Genomic DNA, 23,517 nt, shown 5'->3' with positions numbered 1-23,517 from the left:
GCTGACTGTACGCATTCTTTCGCCGATTTCACATTCACTGCCGACGCAATGTCGCATGTTACGCGGATCTGCCATCGGAGGAGTCACTGCGCAGCATTCCGTAGTTTGTGTTCGTGACACAAAGAAACAAGAGTTGCAGTATGCCTACCACAAGATGAACTGTCGCCGTTGCTAGTGCTTGCGCTGGTTTACACCAAACATACCGAAAAACCCAGCGATGCATGAGAAACATGTATGTATGTATGTATGTATGTATGTATGTATGTATGTATGTATGTATGTATGTATGTATGTATGTATGTATGTATGTATGTATGTATGTATGTATGTATGTATGTATGTATGTATGTATGTATGTATGTATGTATGTATGTATGTATGTATGTATGTATGTATGTATGTATGTATGTATGTATGTATGTATGTATGTATGTATGTATGTATGCATGCTTTATTTCCACAAAAAGTAAATACAGCCTTGTGGGGGTAAAGTGGGGAAAAAAGCTGCTCGTAGCAGCTTGACCAGCCCCAAAAACCCGTATTCGTTTAGTATATTCGTATGTCAGAATTGCTTCCGCCGAAACGCCTGCATCAGCCTGCTCAAGCTTTGTCGGGAAATGTCAGTGCTAGAAATGGTTTTAGGCGCAAAAAATTAGACACGGACGACAGAATAAAAAATGTCGCAGTTTCGCCCGAAAGGCGAAGCATCGATTGCGATAGCAAATTAGTAGAGAGCTATTCGGAGTAGGGATAGTAGTTTTATCGGCTGCATAAACTTATACACATTGGCTTACTGACTGAATTAGCAATCGTGGTGTCAGCGCGCACAAGCAAACATGAATAGATCACACTGAATGACCGCAGCCAACGACTGTCAAAACGCTGCCAGCAAGCGCATGTTCGCGCGGTCTATCGCGTCAACGGAAACTGAGCGGCGAATGCACAGCGCCACAAAGGTCAGAGCCGTGTGGAGATAAGAGACAGTGCGGGCGACCGGCACCGCCGGGCAAAGGAGAAGTTGTTGGCAGAAGAGAAGCTGCCCCCCCCCCCTCTCCCCCCCTCTTCCCGTTCCTTGCTTTCGCGTGGGAGATTGAGTGGCAAGATACACCTTTGGTGCCGGAGCACAGCGCCGCCCCGCCTCCCTCCCTCCCATAAACCCACTGCCTTTCGGGCGACGGTCGCGTTTGCTTTCCACCGTGCGTTCGCTCTCCGTGATAGCGCGCGGGGGAGTTCGCCCTCCGTGATAGGGCGCGTCCCCCGCGCTCTTTCGCTCGCGCATACGGCGCGCGGCGACGATTTTATCGCCCTTGGAATCTATAGGGATCCTCACGGCGACGGCGACGCCGACGGCAGAAATCCGGTTGAAGTGTCCATATAATTGCTATCGCAATAAAAGAAACCGACTGGCGCACACTCGCAACCACGGTGTAAGAAATATACTTCAGGTGTTGACACTCCGCCCAACGGCGCGACCAGATCGGCCCCTGAGCCGCAGCGCCTCCCCCCCAGCTACACCGTGGCTGTAACACAAGCGGCGCCGCAGCTGCGTGGCGGGCGCTGCGGCTCAGGGGCCGATGGGCGTGGCTACAGCGAACACGATCTGGTCGCGCCGTTGGGCGGAGTGTCAACACCTGAAGTATATTTCTTACACCGTGCTCGCAACTGATCTTTATTAACGCGATAGCGTTCAGGGCCTCGTGTCGCAGAAAATCCGGCGTCGGCATTGCCACCCGCTGCAGAGAAAATCATCTCCAACCACGCAGGCCCTCCACCAATGTTGCTCACACTATGTCTTGCATTCCTTACAAAGTTATTCCTCAGAATTTTGAGAGTGACAGCCCACAAACAATTGTCATGAAACAAAATACCGACTGCGCATGCCTTTCATGCTAAATATTCTCAGGCTGAAATATTAAAGGTGCAAACAATAAAATCAGGCCGGCCCACGAAAGAGGCCGCGTTTCTACCAGAAAGCGCGCCTTCGTGCATAACGTTCACCGCCAGCGTTTCCCGGTAAACATTACGGTTACATAAGCGGCAGTTGCCGGGAAGTGTGAGAAACAGTAAAAGATCTTTGAATGCTATCGCGTTCCAATTTTGAAGGCGAAGCTTAAGCGTCCTCCAAATTTTTTTCCCTGACGCTTCACATATATACCCTCAGGCATGCGTAAAAGAACATAAGATAGACACCAAGATAGATAGACACCAAGAAGAGTTCACATAAGATAGACACCAAGCCTAATCACATCCTGTCAGCCAGGAAACTAAGCTCATTCTCGTAAAGAGACAACGACGGGACAATGATGCACTGGTCGCCAAACTTTCTTATATACATGGCCTCTTCTAGTTCCCATGCCACTGTGTCCTTACTTTTCCGTAATATGCATGTTTTTGTAGCAAAGGTTCACACGTGCACACTTTGCAGTGATGAGGCAAATGCGAACCTGTCCCATTCTTGATTGATAGTGCATTGTGGACGCAGCCAGCCACTACTACAGACTTCTCACAGGGGGTCTCCACATAGTTCCTCAGGAGCAAATAAAGTTAATGCCTATTTGTCTGTCTCATAGGCGCAATCACTTATGCAACGGCCAGTTTGGCCGATGTATACATTGCCACAGTCTAAAGGAATCTTATACACGCCACCGACTGAACATTTCTTCGAAAATCAATTTGTGTGTTTATTTACGCACTCTCCACTTTTTACGGAAGTCAGGCGAGCACAAATACGAGAAAGTTTCCGGGGAGCCGAAAGCACTACTGGTACATCGTACCTAGAATCAACATTCTTTAACGAATGATCCACTCTGTGTAAATACGGAATAACACCAGGACGCGTTTTCCGTTTCGTTTGGCAATCTTCAGAAGCACTGTTAGGTTCACGCCAAAATTTCTTCAACAAAGCTTCGCTCACCGAAGCCAACAAAGAAATAGGGAAGCCCGCTGAGCCAAGTCTAGAAATCTGCAAATTAAAGCTTTCCTGAGTGACGTGGGGACAAGACCTAGTTAGTTCCAACTGTAAGCTAGTATTGGCAATAGCTCGTTTGACTGTTTTCGAATGAGCGCAATCAAACGGCAAGAGTTATTTCTGTGCACGGGGGCGGTACATCCAACAAACATGGTTTTCATGAAGGGTGAGGTGAAGGTCTGAAAATTTCAGCTTGTCAAATCTAGGCAGCGTATGGGTAAACTTGAGCCCTTGTCCAAGCACTTTAAACGTGTCTAATACGTCCATAACACACTCTGTGTAGGCACTGTCCTGTTGTTTGTTCAAAACAACCAGAAAGTCATCTACATACCCAAACGCCTGCAATACATTGTCCTTTAACGAAGCGGTTTCCAGGTGGTGGTCAATGTTTGCAGGAAAAATGTTGCATAACACCTGGACCCGCCGTGGTTGCTCAGTGGCTATGGTGTTGGGCTGCTAAGCACGGGGTCGCGGGATCGAATCCCGGCCACGGCGGCCGCATTTCGATGGGGGCGAAATGCGAAAACACCCGTGTACTTAGATTTAGGTGCACTGTTAAAGAACCCCAGGTGGTCCAAATTTCCGGAGTCCCCCACTACGGCGTGCCTCATAATCAGAACTGGTTTTTGCACGTAAAACCCCATAATTTTTTGCATAACACCTAGTGCCACACATGACCCTATACATATACCATTCCTCTGCACAAGCAGCGCATCTTCAAAAGAAATGAACTCTGCCCCAAGATAAAATTCCAAACGAGCTAAAAAACTTCCTATCGGTACTTCGGCTTTCTTCCGAAAGGACACATCCCCATGTTTTTCTACACAAGGCCGCACAGCCATAAAAAGCTCCCTATGAGGTATAGAATAAAACAGATCTTCAACATCAATCGAGAAAAATTCCTGCGACATAATTGCGTTCTTTGAGAAAAATCGCTCTGTCGGGTATTTTTTTTTTCAATTGCTGTTGAAGATCTGTTTTATACTATTATTATTATCATCATTATTCTGTTTTATTCTATTTTGAAGAAATGTTCAGTCGACATCGTGTATAAGATTACTTTAGACTGTGGCAAGGTATACGTACATCGGCCAAACTGGGCGTTGTATAAATGATCGCGCCTACGAGAGCATGCACTATCAATCAAGAATGGGACAGGTTCGCATTTGCCTCATCACTGCAAAGTATGCACGTGTGAACCTTTGCTGCAAAAACATGCATAATACGGAAAAGTAAGGATACGGTAGCACGGGAACTAGCCGAGGCGATGCATATAAGGAAGTTTGGTGACCAGTGCAACAGCGTCCCGTCGTTGTCTCTTTGCGAGAATGAGCTTAGTTTCCTTGCTGATAGAATGTGATTAGACAAGGTGTCTATCTTATGTGAACTCATTGTTTGTTCTTTTACGCTTTCCTGAGGGTATATATGTGAGGCATCGGGGAAAATAAAACTCAGTTGCGAGTGTGCACCAGTCCGTGTGTTTTATCCTGTCGTACGTGTGTAATTTTTTGCGCCTAAAACAATGTCTAGTCATGTATCAACTAGCCCGACAGCAGACGTTACTAAGAAGTACAGTGCATATGAGCTAATTATTTGCATACCTGCATCGTGACAAACATTGCGTGCCACCTCGTCTGCGCTGTGCTGATTTAGAACAGGCGCCACATGCGCCAACTATTTGCACTTTGACATCTCTAACTGGCTGACCCGGCCGCGTATACGGAAAACATATCCCACGCAGAAGGGGGGCGCAGAGATGCACGCCTATTGGCTCTCGCCGCTGGCCACTTCCAGCGAGCATGGCGGCGCCCAGCGCAACGTTGGCTTCCGATACTTGAGGTTTGTTTACGCGACGCTGGTCCGTCGCGTAAACAATAAAATAAACAATAAAAAAATACTGCTCCAGTCAGGTAGACTGCTCCATCCCTGACAGTGAGATTATATTTGGATCATCAAAACAGTGATGCGTTTATTTGGGAATAGCATCGATCCCTCAACAGGGATCAGGGCGTAGCCTACCTGACTGGAGCAGTATTTGGGGTGTTGCGCAGGTAGCAACACCCCAACGCTTCCGCCGCGGCACTGGGGCACAAACGTGAGCATCGTCGGCAGCCGGACGACTAATCATCTGCTACAGCTGATACAGCGGCCGCTCTCAGCGCGCGTCGCCGGACCAGCGTCGCGTAAAGAAACCTCAAGTCTCGGAAGCCAACGTTGCGCAGGGCGCCGCCATGCTGGCCGAAGTGGCCTGCGGGGAGATTCAATAGGCGTGCAGCTCGGCGCCCCCCCTTCTGCGTGGGATATGTTTTCCGTATACGCGACCTGGCCAGTAACTTTTGGCCTGAATTACAAATGCAGTGTGAGACCAACTGCAACAAATACTGGGTCCAGATGAGTTTGCTATGGCGTTGCAAAGTTTAGTGTCAAGCAATTGTTCCAAGAGACTCAAGTTTCGACTTCACGGAATAATCCAAAACTACCATTTAGAGCAGCCTACAGAAAAACGTATACGCGCAAAGAGAAACGGGACTGTCTATCAACGGAAATTTTATGTGAAGGATACGTGACGTATACAGGGTGTTTCAGCGAACACTTTCAAAAATTCCTAAAGGTTGCCTGTGGCAGATAGCCCAGTTCTAGTTCATGAGCTGGTCTACTCGAAGAGGCGGACATTACTTGCACAATAAATAAAAATTCATTATCGAATAATTAGCAATAATTCACTATATAAGTTTATAACTAATTACCTAATGGCCCATATTGCAATTTACAAATTGTAGCCGTGGAGTCCGCAAGGCGGATCTACTTGGAACGAATTCTCGGGATGGCACCAGTTTCGAGATATTCATTCCCGAACTTTGCGGTGAAATGCATTGGCGTTCCAGTTAGTTTCTTAACAAAATGTCCTTTTATGCATTCAAGCACAAAATTAACTGGAACGCCAATGCATTTCTCCGCAAAGTTCGGGAATTTATATCTCGAAACTGGTGGCATCCTGAGAAATATTTCCAAGTGGATCCGCCTTCCGAACTCGACGGCTACAATTTGTAAATTGCAATAATGGCCATCAGGTTTTTAGTTAAAAACTTAATTAGTGAATTTTTGATGATTCGTCGATTATGCATCTCAATTTTTGTGCAAGTAATGTCCGCCTCTTCGAGTATACCAGCTCATTAACTAAAATAGGGCTATCTGCCAAAGGCAACCTTAAATAAATTTTGAAAGTGTTCGCTGAAACACCCTGTATATACAACCAGATGGAGGCAGAAAAAACAGCAACAAAGGCGGAAAGGTCATGCTGGGAAACAAATGCGGCGGGCGTTAAACAACAAGGAAGGCGGTGATGCCTCTGATGTAAGCAGTGGGAATGCGCTCACCAGACGGCGGTACCATCGTGGTTCACTGGCTCCGCTTCGCGGCTGTTGCACGCGCACATTTAGAGGAGAGGCAAGCCGAGTGCCGTAGTGTTGACAAACTTGACCTGCGCCTAACTCAGCTCAGCGATTATTTGGCCAACGTTTGTGGCCTCTGGGTGCCCCGTGGGGGAACATACCCCAGTGCATTCGAGCAGGCGCAAGGATCGAGAAGGAATACGCGCAGTGAGTCCATGCAATTGTCCACCGGAGTCGGGGCGCGTTCTAGAATATGACCGTCAGAGATTGCAGGCCTATATGACCTACACACGCACTGGGAAGCGCCTGCGTTGCCGAGCTAAAGAAAGCAGCTGACCGCTGCTCAGTAAGGGCAGGCAGTTCGTCTCTACTAGAGAATACATCTGGTGGCGGAGGAGAAAACCGTGCGTGCATCAGATACCGAAAGCGAGGCTTCGACGGGTGCTGAGCCGCCCGCGAGTTGAGATGGTCTATAGCGAACGTCTCACATAGCACTTAGACAACGTGTACACACCATTCGGAGAGACGCCAGCCGGAAGTGACGCGTGGCTCGGTCGGAATCTCCAGTCGTGCGCACATGCGTGGACGGCCAAGGCTTCGCTCCCCGTGTTGTCGCAAAGGCCCCCTCGGTGAAAGATCGCTATAGTTCCTCGACATTTGAGGGCAGCGCGCTCTCCTGATGACGAGCGGACCGCTGAAAGCGTCAGATGCGCAGCTGCGCCTAAGGTCACGACGGCAAGTATGTTGCGGTCTTCCTCAATATCGAGCGTTCGATAGCTGCGCCTTTCTGCCTGGCACTGCAACGCGCAACGAAGTAGCGTAAATTATCGTGAGTTTGCTTCCCGCAATCACAAGTCACTTGGCGCAGTGTTCGCGCATAGTTAGTCAGAAAATTAAAGAAACAAAGGGATAGCACAAAGAGGTACTTGAATTTGACTGGAAAACATATTTACTATCGCATACAGAGGCGAGGATCAATGTAGAAACTAAAAAACAACAACAACAGAAGCTGTTCAGTGTGTAACTTCTGCAAAAGCCTTCCTTATGGACTCACCTTCGGCTCAGAATTATATATGCCTAGCTGTAGGCATCAAGGAATGCTGGTCTTGCCATTTATCGCTTTGCCGTTTGTCAAAATCATTAAACGGCAAATAGAGTGGAGATTTAACAGCACACGAATAACTGCCGGATGCCAACGCGAGCGCGTTTCGCGACGTATGCTCGAGAACATCTTTACAAATATGGATAATTTTACGGCCGACGTGCCAGAATAATCGGTGTTCGAGTGCCTCTGACTTTGAGTCAGAATGAGTGAATAGCAGAGGGGAATATAATTCAAAGTTTACAGTAGCACGACTTCTTGAACGAGGATGGAACCGATGAACGGACAAAAAATGACCCGTTCAAAGTAAGAAATTCTGAAAATGTAGTATGCTTCCTTGCAAGAAATGAAATCTTACAGATGAATGCTTTTTCATCATCATCATCATCATCAGCCTATAGTTTATGTCCACTGCAGGACGAAGGCCTCTCCCGGCCATCTCCAATTACCCCTGTCTTGCGCTAGCGTATTCCAACTTGCGCCTGCAAATTTACTAACTTCGTCAACCCATCTGGTTTTCTGCCGACCTCGACTGCGCTTCCCTTCTTTTGGTATCCATTCTGTAACCCTAATGGTCCACCGGTTATCCATCCTACGCATTACATGGCCTGCCCAGCTCCATTTCTTCCACTTAATGTCGACTAGAATATCGGCTATCCCCATTTGTTCTCTGATCCACACCGCTCTCTTCCTGTCTCTTAACGTTACTCCTAAGATTTTTCGTTCCATCGCTCTTTGTGCGGTCCTTAACTTGTTCTCGAGCTTCTTTGTTAACCTCCAAGTTTCTGCCCCATATGTTAGCACTGGTAGAATGCAATGATTGTACACTTTTTGTACACAACAGTGGTAAGCTCCCAGTCAGGATTTGGTAATGCCTGCCGTATGCACTCCAACCCAATTTTATTCTTCTACAAATTTCTTTCTCATGATCAGGGTCCCCTATGAGTAATTGACCTTGATAAACGTACTCCTTTACAGACTCTAGAGGCTGACTGGCGATCCTGAATTCTTGTTCCCTTGCCAGGCTATCGAACATTATCTTTGTCTTCTGCATATTCATCTTCAACTCAATTCTTACACTTTCTCGATTAAGGTCCTCAATCATTTGTTGCAATTCGTCTCCATTGTTGCTGAATAGGACAATGTCATCAGCAAACCGAAGGATGCTTAGATATTCGCCGTTGATCCTCACTCCTAAGCCTTCCCAGTCTAAGAGCTTGAATACTTCTTCTAAGCATGCAGTGAATAGCATTGGAGAGATTGTGTCTCCTTGCCTCACCCCTTTCTTGATAGGTAACTTTCTACTTTTCTTGTGGAGAACCAAGGTAGCTGTGGAATCCTTGTAGATATTTGCTAAGATATTCACGTATGCCTCCTGTACCCCTTGATTACGCAATGCCTCTATTACTGATGGTATGTCTACTGAATCAAATGCCTTTTCATAATCTATGAAAGCCATATAGAGAGGTTGATTGTACTCCGCAGATTTCTCGATTACCTGATTAATGACATAGATATGATCTATCGTAGAATATCCCTTCCTGAAGCCAGCCTGTTCTCTTGGTTGGCTGAAGTCAAGTGTTGCCCTGATTCTATTGGAAATTATCTTGGTGAATATTTTATACAATACTGAAAGCAAGCTAACGGGTCTGTAATCCTTCAATTCTTTAACGTCTCCCTTCTTATGAATGGGAATAATGTTGGCGTTCTTCCAGCTCTCTGGTACACTTGAAGTTGTGAGGTACTGCGTATAAAGGGCCGCAAGCTTGTCAAGCATAATATCTCCTCCATCTTTGATTAAATCTACTGTTATTCCATCTTCTCCAGCAGCTTTTCCCCTGGTCATTTCTTTGAAGGCCCTTCTAACTTCATCGCTAGTTAAAGAAGAAGCCTCTGTATCCGGTTCATCACTATTTCGAATGAAAGTAACTTGGCTGTTTTGGGCACTGTACAGGTCAGTATAGAATTCTTCTGCTGCTTCTACTATGTCATCGAAATTGCTGATGATATTACCATGCTTATCTTTCAGTGCAAACATCTTGCCGTGTCCTATGCCAAGCTTTCTTCTTACTGATTGAGAGAAATGCTAGACCTCACTAACCTATGGTCACTGCACTTTACCTTACCTAACACTTCTACATTCTGCACTATGCTTGGATCGGCAGAGAGTATGAAATCTATTTCATTCCTTGTTTCTCCATTAGGGCTTTTCCAGGTCCACTTCCTGTTGCTGCGCTTCCTGAAGAATGTATTCATTATTCGGAGCCTATTCCTGTCCGCGAATTCTACCAACATCTCTCCTCTTGCATTCCTAGAATCGATGCCGTAGTTGCCAATTGCTTGCTCACCATCCTGCTTTTTCCCCACTTTTGCATTGAAGTCGCCCACGACTACAGAATACTGAGTTTGCACCTTTCTCATTGCTAATTCATCATCTTCATAAAACTGTTCTATTTCTTCATCATCGTGACTAGAGGTTGGGGCGTAGGCTTGTACTACCTTCATTTTGTACCTTCTATTCAGCTTTATTACGACGACTGCTACCCTCTCATTAATGCTGTATAATTCATCAAATTTGCCCGCTATGTTGTTATGGACTAGAAATCCTACCCCAGATTCTCTCTTGTCTAGAAGACCTCTGTAGCAGAGGACGTGGCCGTTAGTCAGCACTGTGTAAGCCTCACCAGTTCTCCTAACCTCACTAAGGCCAATAATATCCCAGGGAATGCCTGATAATTCTTCAAATAGTCCTGCCATGCTAGCCTCACTCGTCAGGGTGCGTGTGTTGAACGTTGCCAGGTACAGTTTCCATTGGCGGCCTGTCCGAACCCAGAGATTCTTAGCACGCTCTGCCACGTAGCAGGTCTGACCGCCGCCTTGGTCAGGTGCTCCGCAGCCATGGGGACTGAGGGCCATAGGTTAATTATCGGAGTCATGAGGCAGGTAGTGGCCGAATACTGCACCAGGGAGGCCAATTCCTGTTCTGGTGAGGGAGTGACTTTGATGAAGCTTTTTCAATAGATATCAAAGATCAGTATTATTCGATACCACAAAATGCCCTTCTAACTACCGCAGCAGACTGCATAGACAGCTACGGGGGGGTGGCCTTCCAAAATGCTGCAGGTATAGCCGTAGGCTCGTTCTTGGAGCTGCTACTTATGTTGAATGGAAGGGAGACATTTTTTTACAGAAGGACGGCATCTGCGTTGGATCTTGCATTGCTCCCGTTCTGAGTGACATCTTTTTAGCGAAATTAGACAAGCTGTTGCAACAGCGCCTATCATCCATGCATGTACTATGTGTGTTTAGATTTGTTGATGATTTTTTAGTGGTCTTAGAGTGTGACGAAGAAAACTTGCAAAAGCAGTCTTCCGAGATAATTTCAGTCTTTAGTGAGTGCCTAGCACCTTTAGTAGTAACTTACGAGCTTCCAGTAGACTGTCATTTACGTTTTCTTGATTTAGGGCTGCATTTCTCATCCAAACATCTCTGCTAGGAGTTCCAGCCTGAAGCAAAGAAACCAATTTTGATGTTTCATTCTTCTCATTCAAAGCTCGCAAAGCGCGGCATAGTTCAGTCATCCTTTGACAATACCTTAAAGAAATCATGCGTTCATCGCTTGAGAAGAAGTTTCGACGAGCAAGTACGTCGCCTAACTGAAGCGGGGTATCCGCGAACATTGCTCGCTGAAGTTGCAGAAAAGATGCTCAGACTGAAGAAGCAAGGCACTAACGCCAACCACGCGGGAGCAAAACAAGGCACGAAGAATGCGTCCGCCATTCCCTACATACATTCTATTTCGCATAACCTGAAGAAAGTAGCGGAAAGGGCGGGAGTAAAAGTTGTTTTTACCGCACCGGATAAAAGCTCGCAAAAATGTGCAGAGCGGTTAATGAAGGAAGCAAGGCATCTGTATGTACCACGAATCATCGAGATAAGCCTGTGCACGGCGCGAAAAACGTGGTCTATTCAATTCCTTTGGATTGCGGTGCGTCTTACATAGGCCAAACAGGAAGGTGCCTAAATGAGAGATTGAAAGAACATACTAGCATCATGTTCAAATCGGCAGACAGACTAACAAGGGAGATTGTTGAAGCCCTGGAGATAAAAAAGCTGGATGAGTCTTGTGTTAGCATGCCCTCCGTCATACTCTCGGATAAGAATGTCAAATTCCTTACACTTAACTATTCCTTTTACTTAATTCCATTCCCATTCCATTCCTCCAAGCGTCGTCGCCATTCCATTCCCATTCCATTCCGGGGTCGCGAAAATGTGGAATGATTCCGGAGTTATTCCAATTCCGGAGTGGTAACTCCGCAACACTGGCGGCAACGCAGCCAGTTGTGGAAGAAGACGACGACGAACGCGGAAGCAGTGGCACGAGCGCAACCCGAGGGACGCCAACGAGCCAGCTGCAGAAGAAGACGACGACTCTCGAGCCAATGCTGATGATGATAGTTTTCTGTACACGGGCAATTTCATCTAGCCATATACGATTTCGCCTAGTCCTAAAATGATTTATGTACATCAATAGGGTTGTAAGACATATGCATTGTAGTATACAACGAAAATCACCACGGATCTGCCCGGTATTGCATCACTCCGGTATTTGTCCATACACCTAGGAGCCGTGACCTCGACAAGCACAGGTGGGGAGGGCGGTGTTGCGTCATTGTGTTCAAGGGGCGTTACATGCCTGCGCCACGCTCTGATTTGGCACGTGTAGAGACAGACAGCAAAATGTATTGTAACGAAAAGGTTGCTGGACCAACATAAACACCTCGCATAAAGGACTGCGCTGCTTCCTGTTTTTCATTGCATTGCAGTGAATACACGCCGTTGTGAATTTTTGATGACATTACAGAAGCTTGCATGGCGTCGTATGCACAGCGTCAACCGGATCCACGCCAGTAAATGTTTAGCAGAATAAAATTAAAGTAGGGTGCAGTTTCCCGCCACGGAAGTGCTTCATATTCGCATTAGGCACAATCAATTGTATCGCCATTGGTTTACTATGACGTGAGCTCTGGTTTTCACTTGAAGAGCGCTCCTTGCCGACGACGTCATATTGATTTGAGCCCACGAAAAAATGAGATTCACATTGACAATCTTATCGAGTGGGCTCGGCGGCAGCTTGTGGTGTCTTGACAGCTTGTCAAGAGCTCGAGGTGGCACTAGCTCTCCGCAGGCGCTCTTCATCTCCGGGTCCAGATGGTATATCATACCGAGCCTTGTGCTATCTTGGAGAATCCGCACGGAGAGAATTGTTGAGCCTTTACAACTCCTCATGGCAGGAGGGAAACGTTCCTGACGAATGGAAAGTAAGCCGCCTGGTGCCACTCTTAATTGAAGCGGGGCAAATCCCAACTCGAGCTCACCTCTTACCGCCCAATAGCGCTGGCCAGCTGTGTAGGAAAGATAATGGAAAGGATGATCCTTGGCCGCCTGGAATGGTACCTTGAGCACTACAAGATTTATCCGAATTCCATGGCTGGTTTCCGACGTGACCGCTCTTCCATCGACAATGTAGTTGATCTCGTTTCATATGTTCAACACGAAAGGTCCCGTAAGCGTTTATCTGCCGGTTTATTCTTAGATGTGAAAGGCGCATGCGATAACGTACTACACGAGGCCATTCTCGATGCTCTTGCAACGGTTGGCCTAGGTGGTCGAGTCTTTTTGTGGATTGCAAGTTACCTATCTGCAAGATCATTCTTTCTGTTAACTGACGATGGCCCGACTACGCGACGCTATACCAACAGAGGCGTTCCCCAAGGCGGTGCTCTCAGTCCGACACTATTCAACCTCGCTCTTCTTGGACTTGCTGAATACTTACCAACAACCATCAAGATTTCAATATACGAAGACGACATCTGTGTCTGGACTTCGGCAGTCACACGTCCACAGATACTTGCGCGCCTTCAAAGAGCAGCAACTCTGACAGCGAGCTACTTGTGTAAACAAGGTCTCAGCATATCACCAGAAAAATGCGCACTAGTGGCATTTACTCGCAAACCAATGACGCCTTATGTCACCTCAATCAATGGGCGGACCATTTCCTATGTAAGAACTCACAGGTTTCTTGGTGTAATCATTGACCGAGACCTCTGTTGGAGCCCGCACGTGGCCTACATGAAACGGCGCCTGACAGCAATTTCCCAGTTGTTTAAATACTTGGCAGGAAAGACGTGGGGGATGTCAGTAGACGCAATGCTGAAACTCTACAGAGCGCTATTTCTCGGTTTTCTATAATATAGTCTACCTGTACTGAGCAACACTTGCAAGACAAATATTCGTGTTCTACAGGCAGCACAAGCTCAATCACTCAGAGTTTGCCTTGGTTTGCCCAGATGCACGTCAACAGAGGCAACAATTGCGATTGCTCAGGACCATCCGATGCAAACTGACATTACGGTGAAAGCTCTGAGAACGCACATCAGACATTTTGCACGTGCCCACTATCACCACCTTGCAACACTACCTTCAGACAGGCGCCAAGCATCGTTCTCTAAAACTATCGTCAAATACAACGACAAACTTCCCTCGGGCTTCACCGCTGCATCTAAACCATCGATACCCCTTTGGTGTCTTATTAGCCCCACAGTACATCTCAGTGTACCAGGAATCAAGAAAAAATCTGAGCTATCGTCACCTGTGCTGAAACAACTGTCTCAGCTTCTTCTACACGAGAGGTGTGCGGACAGTGTACATATTTATACTGATGGTTCCACAAACCTCCAGTGTTCGTCCGGTGCTGTGGTTGTCCCAGCAAGAGCTACTACCATCAGCTTCAGGACTGACCACCCAACGACATCGACATCTGCGGAACTAGCTTCTCTTCGCGCTGCACTTTGTTTCGTCAATCGGGAACCACCTCGACAATGATCAATCTTCAGTGACTCGAAGGCAGCCCTACAATTTGTGCTATCAGCTCTGCGTCGCGGGCCATACGAACAGCTCGTATTCGATATTAGATACCTACTCCATACATCACATGAGAAAGGACACCACGTGGCATTTCAGTGGCTTCCAAGTCACTGCTGTGTCATAGGGAACGAAGACGCCGATAATGCCTCTCGGGCAGCTCTTGACGACACACAGGAAGAGGCCATACCACTCCCACGGTCCGACGCAGCCAGCAGACTTCGAGTGCTTGCACAGGAGATCACGCTCTCTCTATGGTGCACACCAAGCGGCCAGACCAACCGGAGCAATCGTCAATACCACCTGCCCTCTTTGATGCATCTCTGTATGGCAACTGGACTCCGCCGAAGAGAGGCCACTATGCTTTATCGCTTATGGCTAGGAGTGGCATTCACTAAATCTTATTCATTTCTGATTGGAATGGCCGACAACGCTCTTTGCAATGCCTGTCTTTGCGAGGAGACGCTAGAACACGTTCTATGCGACTGTCCTGAATATAATGTTCAGAGACAGTCCCTGTCGTCCGTTCTAGCGCACCTTGACAACAGACCAATGTCAGATGAAGTGATTCTCACATGTCGTCGACAGAAGACATCGCAGCTGAAGGCGACGAAGGGACTAGCTACTACGGTTTTTAAAAGAAACGGGCTTGGACAAGCGGCTGCGACAGTGATGTCACGTACCACGCAATAGTGACGGACTGTGACTGACGACGTGTGTGCTGTGCTGTGTGCTCTTTCTCTCCTCACCATCTTTGATTCTCCCTCATCCCGCTCCCATGTGTAGGGTAGCAAACCGGTTGTGCTGAGCTGGTTAACCTCCCTGCCTTTCCTTCTCCACTCTTTCCTTCCTTCCTTGACAGCTTGTGGCATCACCAATGTTGTGGTGTCTCGTGTTTCCTTCGTGGTTGCGTCTCTCTTTTTTTTTTTTTTTTTTGCTGGTTGTCTCAAGTATCACCATGAACCAACTGGCCAAGCAAGCAGCACTTCTTTTGGTAACTTATACCTAACTCTAAAAAAAAAAACAAGAAAAAGCACCGTCCATGCACTCCGTACAGATGGTAAACCAGCGAAGCTGAAGGAAGGAAGGAAGGAAGGAAGGGAGGAAGGAAGGAAGGAAGGAAGGAAGGAAGGAAGGAAGGAAGGAAGGAAGGAAGAAAGGAAGGAAGGAGGGAAGGAAGGAAGGAAGGAAGGAAGGAAGGAAGGAAGGAAGGAAGGAGGGAAGGAAGGAAGGAAGGAAGGAAGGAAGGAAGGAAGGAAGGAAGGAAGGAAGGAAGGAAGGAGGGAAGGAAGGAAGGAAGGAGGGAGGAATAGGCGGAAATACAGGGAGGTTAGCCAGTTCTCGGACCGGCTGGCTAGCCTGCACGTGCTGGGGAGGAAACGAGGTAAGGGGAATAAAGAATAATAGAAAAGAGATATTACACAAAAAAGGGAAAGAAAAGCACAGGAAAAAAAGAAGAATACGGCACTGCTTAAAGTATGTCTCTAAGACCAGTTTTCCGTAAGAAGCGCAACAACGCTTTCAAAGCTTTCTGTGCTGAAGACGGTCTCAGCCAGTGTCCCAGGACCCTTTTCTCCGACAAAAGGCATTTGTCAAGTCTATCAGACGCTCTTAAAAGTTCTTTCCTGGGCGCACTGAAGCGGGGACACTCACAGAGAAGGTGAGCGATTGTTTCCTCGCCGCTACAGTTATCACATGTAGCGCTGTTGGCCATTCCAATCCGAAATGAGTAAGCATTCGTGAAGGCCACGCCAAGCCACAAGCGGCACAGAAGCGTCCCCTCAACTCTAGATATTCCTGACGGAAGACAGAGCTGTAGATTCGGATCCAAGTTGAGGAGACGAGCATTGGTAAATTCCGTCGAGTTCCATTGTGCAAGTGTAAGTTCACCTGCGTGCGAACGAAGCCTTGTAGCTGCATCGGTTCTGGACAGTGATAAGAACCTAAGGTGGTCTAAATTAACCCGGAGCCCTCTGCTACGGCGTCCATCATAATCAGAACTGGTTTTGGCACGTAAAACCCCAGATAGAATGGCTGCACAGTGCAGACCATCATGAGCATATCGGGCGACCTCATCTGCCCGCTCGTTTCCGTACATACCACAATGGCTCGGTATCCACTGCTACGCTATCCTGTGTTTTTTTCCTTATTGCGTGATGATAAAGAAGTCTTATATCAGCGACTAATTGTTCATTCGGTCCATGATGAAATGGCGACATAATGCACTGGAGAGCGGCCTTGGAGTCGGAGAAGATCGACCATGCCTGCGAAGGTTCTTCAATGAAGAACTCTAGAGCAGCACGGCGGACGGCGAGTTCTGCAGCCTGCGCGGGAGCAACCACTGCTCCTGCTGAGCTCGCAGAACAAAATGAACCATGCACGCAAATGTGAAGGCGTCCGCTGTGTTTCTCATGCTGGCTTGGCTTGTTGTAGAGCTAAATATGACGACCGTGTTTTCTTTTGTATTCTAGGAATGGTTAAGAGGGCTTCGAGGGGATGTAGGCACCACAACGGTAATGGTGTTCTTGCTGCAGGTGTGAAGTTCGAGGGAAGCACTGCACGATGCGAAGCAATAATATCGCTGAACGCAGAGCGTGGCTTAGAAGTAGGAAGTGAGGTGCGGTGGTGTGATGGAATTCGGGCGAAATGCCTGATGTGCATTCAATTCAATTCAATTCTCTTTATTTACCAGAAATTATTCTGGCCGGACTCCTGGGCTAAAAGCTGCAAGAGTACAGCTTGACGGGGCCCAGGAGACCATACATACATGGCAACAAGTGACAGGTAAACAGATAACAGATGTTTAAAAGCATAATACACAAAAATAAACTAGTTATTTACGCAGATAGTAGACATGATTACACATTGAGAACCTGTACTCTTACTGGTAGAGCCAAAAAAAAAAGAAAAACAATGCATTTGTGTTAGAATGCAAAACTAATATTTCAAGCAACTAACAAAGCACAATTCTACAGTAATACGTACACAACACTAATTTACGAAGAGAAAGAAATGATAACACCACTAATACAAGAACTAACTGCAATAGGACAAAATAACATCAGTTATATATCAATAGCAAGTAACAAGAACGAAACAAATGACCGTGTTTTGATAGATAATGGAATGAATAAATAAATTAGTAATTCAGAAATTTTTCACGTAATATATTTACTGTGGGTTTCTCTAAGTCATTATGTTTATTTAGAATATATGGAAGGTTATGTTTCAAAGACTGGTGTTTATAGTCGGTACGAAAACGGGGTATAAGCCACTTTCCCACGTTTCGAGTATTGATATCATGACTCTGACGCTGCAGAAATGCAGTAGTCTGAAGGAAGTGTTGCAACGCAGAAGAGCAGATGTAAAATGAACGCAGGATGCGAAACTCATACAAATCTTGGATTTTAATTAATCTGTGAGTGCAAAAGTATGTGGAAGTCGGAGATAAATAACCAATGTTGGCAATGCGACGGATAGCTTTCTTCTGTAAAAGTAGTATTCTATTTATATTACGCTGAGTCGTAGTAAGCCAAACCAAACTGCAGTAGTTTATGTGTGATTGAAATAGCGCGTGATATATTCTTAAGGCATCGACGCGAATATATGTTGTGATTGGGTGATCACGCGCGATGACGACAGTCGCTGCTGAAGATGCACATCTCGGAAGGCCAAGGCTCAGTGCTTGAGCTTGTATCTACTGGAAGGCGCTTACGTTTGTTCTTCGGGTCCTGCCTAGCACAGGTAGGCTGTAGCGCATCAACCCGAGGAAAAATGCAGTATAATGTTGAAACATCGCTTGTACAGATGCACCTCATGATTTTCCCGCAAGAAATCTTAGCACGTGGGTGATCATGGTGAGTTTCTTTTTCACGTAGGCATTATGAGGGCTCCAGGACAGGTCGCGGTCTCTTATTACTCCAAGAAAGCGGTGGGTCTTCTGATAACTAATAGCCTGTCCATTGATTTTAATGACGGATGGGCCCATCGCCTTGCGCGTGAAGGCAACCAGCGAGCACTTTTCAGATGACAGCTCTAGTTCCCGTCCTTGAAGATAGTTTGACATCAGTGTAGCCGCTCTCTGAAACCTGGCACGCACGTGTATAGATGCGTCACCCCTGATGCCCAGATGCGGATGTCGTCTAAGTACATCGACAGACGCTGAAATGTGCGGCCCCGGTATGAGCCACACGCGATTTCTTTATTTCTTTCTTGTCCCTGGCTCACACCCACATATCCCTAGCTCATACCCGCATATCCAATGCGGGTGAACACCACAAGTGATTTTATTATCCTCAATCGTGACGTAACTGACGAGTACGAGATGTTATTTGACCCATGAGTCATGTTAGTCATACATTCGTACCCTTCCATGTCAATTTTGGTATATACCTAGTGAACGAGACGCGAGTTTTCGCCGCCGAAAATTGTTGTCTACGCGTCGCTTTGTCCGCGGACGCGATCCACCAGAACCTAGCCATATACAGCTAGGTTCCATGACATATGTCTATACGTCTATGATTAATGTCTGAGAAGCGAGAAGTCAGACGGAGGAGGTGCTAGAAAATCATGAGCCATTCTACTCGGTGAAGGTGGATAACCAGCGAAGCTGTTTAGCACACGACACAGACATGATACAGAATTTTGAACAAAGGTATGAACACATTTATTGCCTTGATTGGTGATCATCGTGACGCACACACATTCTCGTATGAGCACTCTTGTTATTAAGGCCTTACATGTCTCGTCGTTCAGTCAAACTTCACCATCCTTGAGTGAAAACCGTGTCGTCGACGCGAAATCGTACACGATAATGACTAGGTGTAGTAATTTGCTTACTACAACGACCCGGCATCGTGTCTTACCTATATGCAAACGCTCACGCAACAATTTTGATGGCACGCGGGTCACCGTCGTCATCGTATTAATTAAGATACAGTTCATTCAGGCGTTCGAACCCAAGATCTTCGGTGGGAGCCAGACCCTCGAGCTTATGTGGAAGTCCACCACCTTTGGCATTAAGGCGAAGGTAATTAAGGCACTCGCACCCTCGACCTTTGGTGTGCATTGTGGCAAGGTTAATTAAGGCAGTTAAGGTCTCGTCAATTAAGGCACTCGAACCCGCGACCTTGGTCGGAAAGTAATAAGAAGTTTCCAATGAGAATTCCACGTAATTTAGGGAATGTCTCTTGAGCGCGCAGGCTTTCGCCTTCACCCTCTTTGGCGTATGTTAAAGTGACTGTCAATTTTTATATTAGTTGCATCATAGTCCGGACTCCCGAAGAGTGACGGCAGGAACAGAGACGAGAATGCAATTGTCGTCGGCGGGCGGCAAGCACCACCGATGAAGATCGTACACAAGACGCCAAGCGCATGTGGGACGTCGCTCTTCGTACGCGAGTTGCTCCTCACGACGACAGAAGTGAAATTTAAAATGGAGAACGGCAACTTGTCTTTCTGGTTTTTACAGCGAAGCTGTATATGGCTAGCCGATTCGTTCGTCCGTCGCCTGTACACAGAAACTATCATCATAAGCAATGGCTCGAGCGTCTTCGTCTTCTTCCACAGGTGGCTCCGTTGCCGCTCATCATTACAGCGTAGAATTTCACTTCTCTTCTGTCCTCGTAATGGGGATGCCGCGTCTATGAGCTGTGGCAGAAGGCATCGTCATCCGCAGGCGCGCAAGACGACTACTGCGCATGTCTCAGCCCAAGAGCGCTCTCCAAGAGCAAGGTATAAATACCAGAGTACTTTGTAACAAAGCCATTCCTTGTTCCATCATGCCTGAGTGTTACTAGGTGGCAGAAGCGGCGAACGCGGTTTAGCACCGTCGTTCGTGTTGACAGCGTAGCCCTCCACGTTGGAAACGCCCCAGCAGGAACCGTCGCGAAATCTTGACAAGCATGACCGCGTCAATAATTCCGCCGTCGAAACCGCTTGACTCAGCGGGAGGCGCCTTTCACAGCTGGACCGTCTGGAAGAAAGACTTGGACCTGTACGCAACGGCAACGAAGCTGAAAGAACAAGCAACGGAGGTTCAAGCGGCAACGTTCCTAATGGCAATCGGTGAAGAGGCAAGGCGATCTTCCTACACTTTCACGTTTGAGAATGACGACGAGAAGCACGACATCCGAGATTCTCACCGAAACGTTTGAGGCGCACTTGAAGCCAACAGCCAACCTGACATTCAATGAATTTCGCTTTGGCTCCAGGAATCAGCAAGAGGGTGAGTCGTTCAACGATTGGCTCACAGAGCTTCGTACTCTCACACAACAATGCGAGTTTGACGCACTAGAAAACCGAATGCTGCGCAGCAGAATTATTCTTGGAATCAATGACAAAGTTTTGCAGCAGAGACTCGTATTGGAAAATCCGTCTTACGCGGGAAAGTAGACAGGCGTGACGTTTCGACAGCACTGCCACCATGGGAGAGCAGAAGGAAACTAGATACGCTTGGAACACCGACAAAGATGCGAACGTCCGACGCGGGTCGGCCTCTTGGACTAAGAGCCGATCGTAGTGATACCAAAATCTAACTAATAACTAACACCAAAACTCAAGTGTCTGACATTTATTAACCGTTCTTTTTGTAAGAAATACAACAAATACTTTTCTAAAAACCCGTGTTCTTACCCGTGTGCCTGGGACCTCTGTGGGTCCCAGGTGCGACAAGGGTAGTTCAAGGGCGCGTTGGTCGCGGAGCCGACCACCCGGAGTCCATGTGCCATTGCGATTGGACCCTTTCTGCACTAGAACCAGGATCGGCGCACATTTTTATTGACGGAGAACAAAATACGCTGCACCCTAGACAGCTTCGCTGTGAAACAAATGCCACAAAAGGACAACAACAGCTGGAAGCCGCTCCTCGCATGGTTGCCACACCGATTTACCCCCTGAAGGGTGTTTTACTGTGTCTATAATTAACACTCCTACGCCTTAGGAAAAAGGCATTTCCACAAACCAAACTACCATTACCATGGGCGTTTGGAGTTGCCATAACACGCTTTTCTCTAAAGGGTGCAAGGTCATTCCATTACACCAATTCCTTAGAAAACATGCACGGGCACGCTATTCATTGTTGCACCCAAGGAGGTGTAAAAAAATTTTTTTTAGAACCTCCTTCGTTGCACCTTGCTATTCCATTGAGTAATCAGCAGGCAGGCGCCACCTAGAAAGAGCAACACTAAAACGCAGTAGTTACTGTTTTGGCCGATAGATGTAATTAAAGGCCGCTTAAAAAATTTGTCAGCTCTTTTGTGTCATGTTCCCTAGATTTATATTATACCATGGTCACAACAATTTTCATTTGACCTTCAAGCAAATCATATACACACATTTGAGCGATCCCAACACCGAACACATATAAACGGCACATTCGCATGCAAACACTGCTCGCGCTCCCTACCCCTATGCAACTTGCTAACAGGCTTATATGATCTTGGTGTTTCCACTTGTAATGTAGTACCAGTAGGAGCATCTCTGTTTTACCTAATTAAACGACACATCTTTACAGAAGTACTGTTGCAATATTGGCAGCTAAAAGCCACCTCAAAAGCACACAGATCTGTTAATTTAAGATCGCACTATATTGAATGTCTTTCGAGTTGTGACTTCCGATTATCAGCGCGGTGGTGATACGTACAAAAAGCAGGTCTTTTGACGGCCCATTACACCCCAGCACCGAAAGGGTGTTTTAGCGGAATAGTACATCCTTACAAATATACGAAGAGATTCTTTTGGTATCGACACACGCTTACACCCACATTTTCCAACTTTCCGTTTGGCAAAAGGGAGTTGCTGTTGCTCGAAACCTAATTAATTGTGCAAAGTGGTTTACGGTTTATAATGTTACCATTATGACGAGCTAATCATAGGGGCAAATTATTGCGGCGAGCCATGGAGGACGTCTCAAAAGACAAGCGGTGAAACAGCTACGGGTCGATCACCAGTGTTCTGCTTCTTTACGCCTTAGCGATTTTTATCTAACAAACTATTTTTGTGGAAGCCGGCTAGTTGGTTTGTCGGTCTTTAAAACGTGGCGCCAAAGAATTCCTCGCATCGAAGCCGTTCCGTAAACGTCGATTCTGTTGCTGGGCGCAGCGTAACACTTGACCTCGGTTTGGCCTGGACTTTACGAGGTGCGCGCAGATCGAACTCCGGGCCCTCATCGCGGTGCGATAAATGAACGCTGCCGTAATTCGTTAGCTGATGCCCACCTCGGGAGCCCCCTCTCGCTGAAAGCGGCACGCGCGGCGTGGATCGTCCCTCGGGCGTTAATCGCCTCGGCGCCGCTTAACGAGCCGCGCCCGCAGCACCTCCCCATCACACACGCGATCGGATGACACGACAAACACCAGACCGATGAGGGCGACGCAACACACCCGGGCCAGGCTTTGTCGGAGAACTATAATGCGCCAGCGAAAACGAACACCTACGTTGGAAGGGACCAACGGAATGTTATTGGCGCAGATTTCAGCTTGATTTCGAGGACCCCGATCACGGAGCATCATCGCTGACAAGAATGACTACCAATTGGGCAACTGTTGCATCGTGATATTGTTTTTGCGAAGCATGCATACAATGCTACTGTTAGTGGCACGTCTGGACACATAGCTATTGCCGGCGTTGTGTGTGGAAATAAAAAAAGAAAAACAAGAAAAAAAAACACAAGAACAAACAAATCAAAATGTCCCATAAAGAAAGGTTGAACCAATTACCGAGGCACATGCAAACCATATAGGCTGCGTGAAAGAAATTGCGACAGTATCTGTTATAATGCCGTGAGGAGCAGTATATGAAGGGTTAAAGGGACACTAAAGGCAAATATTGTTTCAACGTGGACTGTTAAAATACCATACCAGAAACCTCGAAACGCTTGTTTCGTGGCAAGAAAATACTTATTTTAAGAAAAAATTGCGTCTGAAGCGTCCGCGTACGCCTAGCGCAATTCAAATCGCCCGCCCGAACGAGGAGTGGTGACGTCATGGCCATATAGTGACGTTGTGCCACCGGAGAGTAAAACAGCGCCTGCAGACGGCGCTACGATGGAAAGCGCAAACGCGCGGCCAGAAACAGAGCCAAGACAGAGCCGACGGCAGTGCAAAAGCGGAAGGTAAAGCACGTGCCGAATT

General features: G+C 47.0%; 1 protein-coding gene across 12 annotated transcripts in view; it reads right to left on the bottom strand.

Moving 5' to 3' along the window:
• LOC119440814 (parathyroid hormone/parathyroid hormone-related peptide receptor-like) overlaps positions 1-23,517 on the bottom strand; it is a 1,097,515-nt gene that overhangs the window by 846,745 nt on the left and 227,253 nt on the right. For 8 of the 12 annotated variants that reach the window (XM_037705691.2, XM_049662648.1, XM_049662647.1 and 5 more), the window contains exon 1: positions 6,875-6,988. The exons of 1 other annotated variant lie outside the window; for it this stretch is intronic. In XM_037705691.2, coding sequence (XP_037561619.2) covers positions 6,875-6,877 — 3 coding nt within the window. In that variant the 5' untranslated portion in view covers positions 6,878-6,988. Of the gene's footprint in view, positions 1-6,345; positions 6,845-6,874; positions 6,990-23,517 lie in introns of those variants that run through there. 3 more of the 12 variants (XM_049662651.1, XM_049662652.1, XM_049662650.1) reach the window with 3 other exon arrangements.

This window comes from Dermacentor silvarum, chromosome 2 (genome assembly GCF_013339745.2).
Source record: "Dermacentor silvarum isolate Dsil-2018 chromosome 2, BIME_Dsil_1.4, whole genome shotgun sequence".
NCBI classification, from domain to species: Eukaryota; Metazoa; Arthropoda; class Arachnida; order Ixodida; family Ixodidae; genus Dermacentor; species Dermacentor silvarum.
This window is presented reverse-complemented; position numbering and strand designations above follow the sequence as displayed.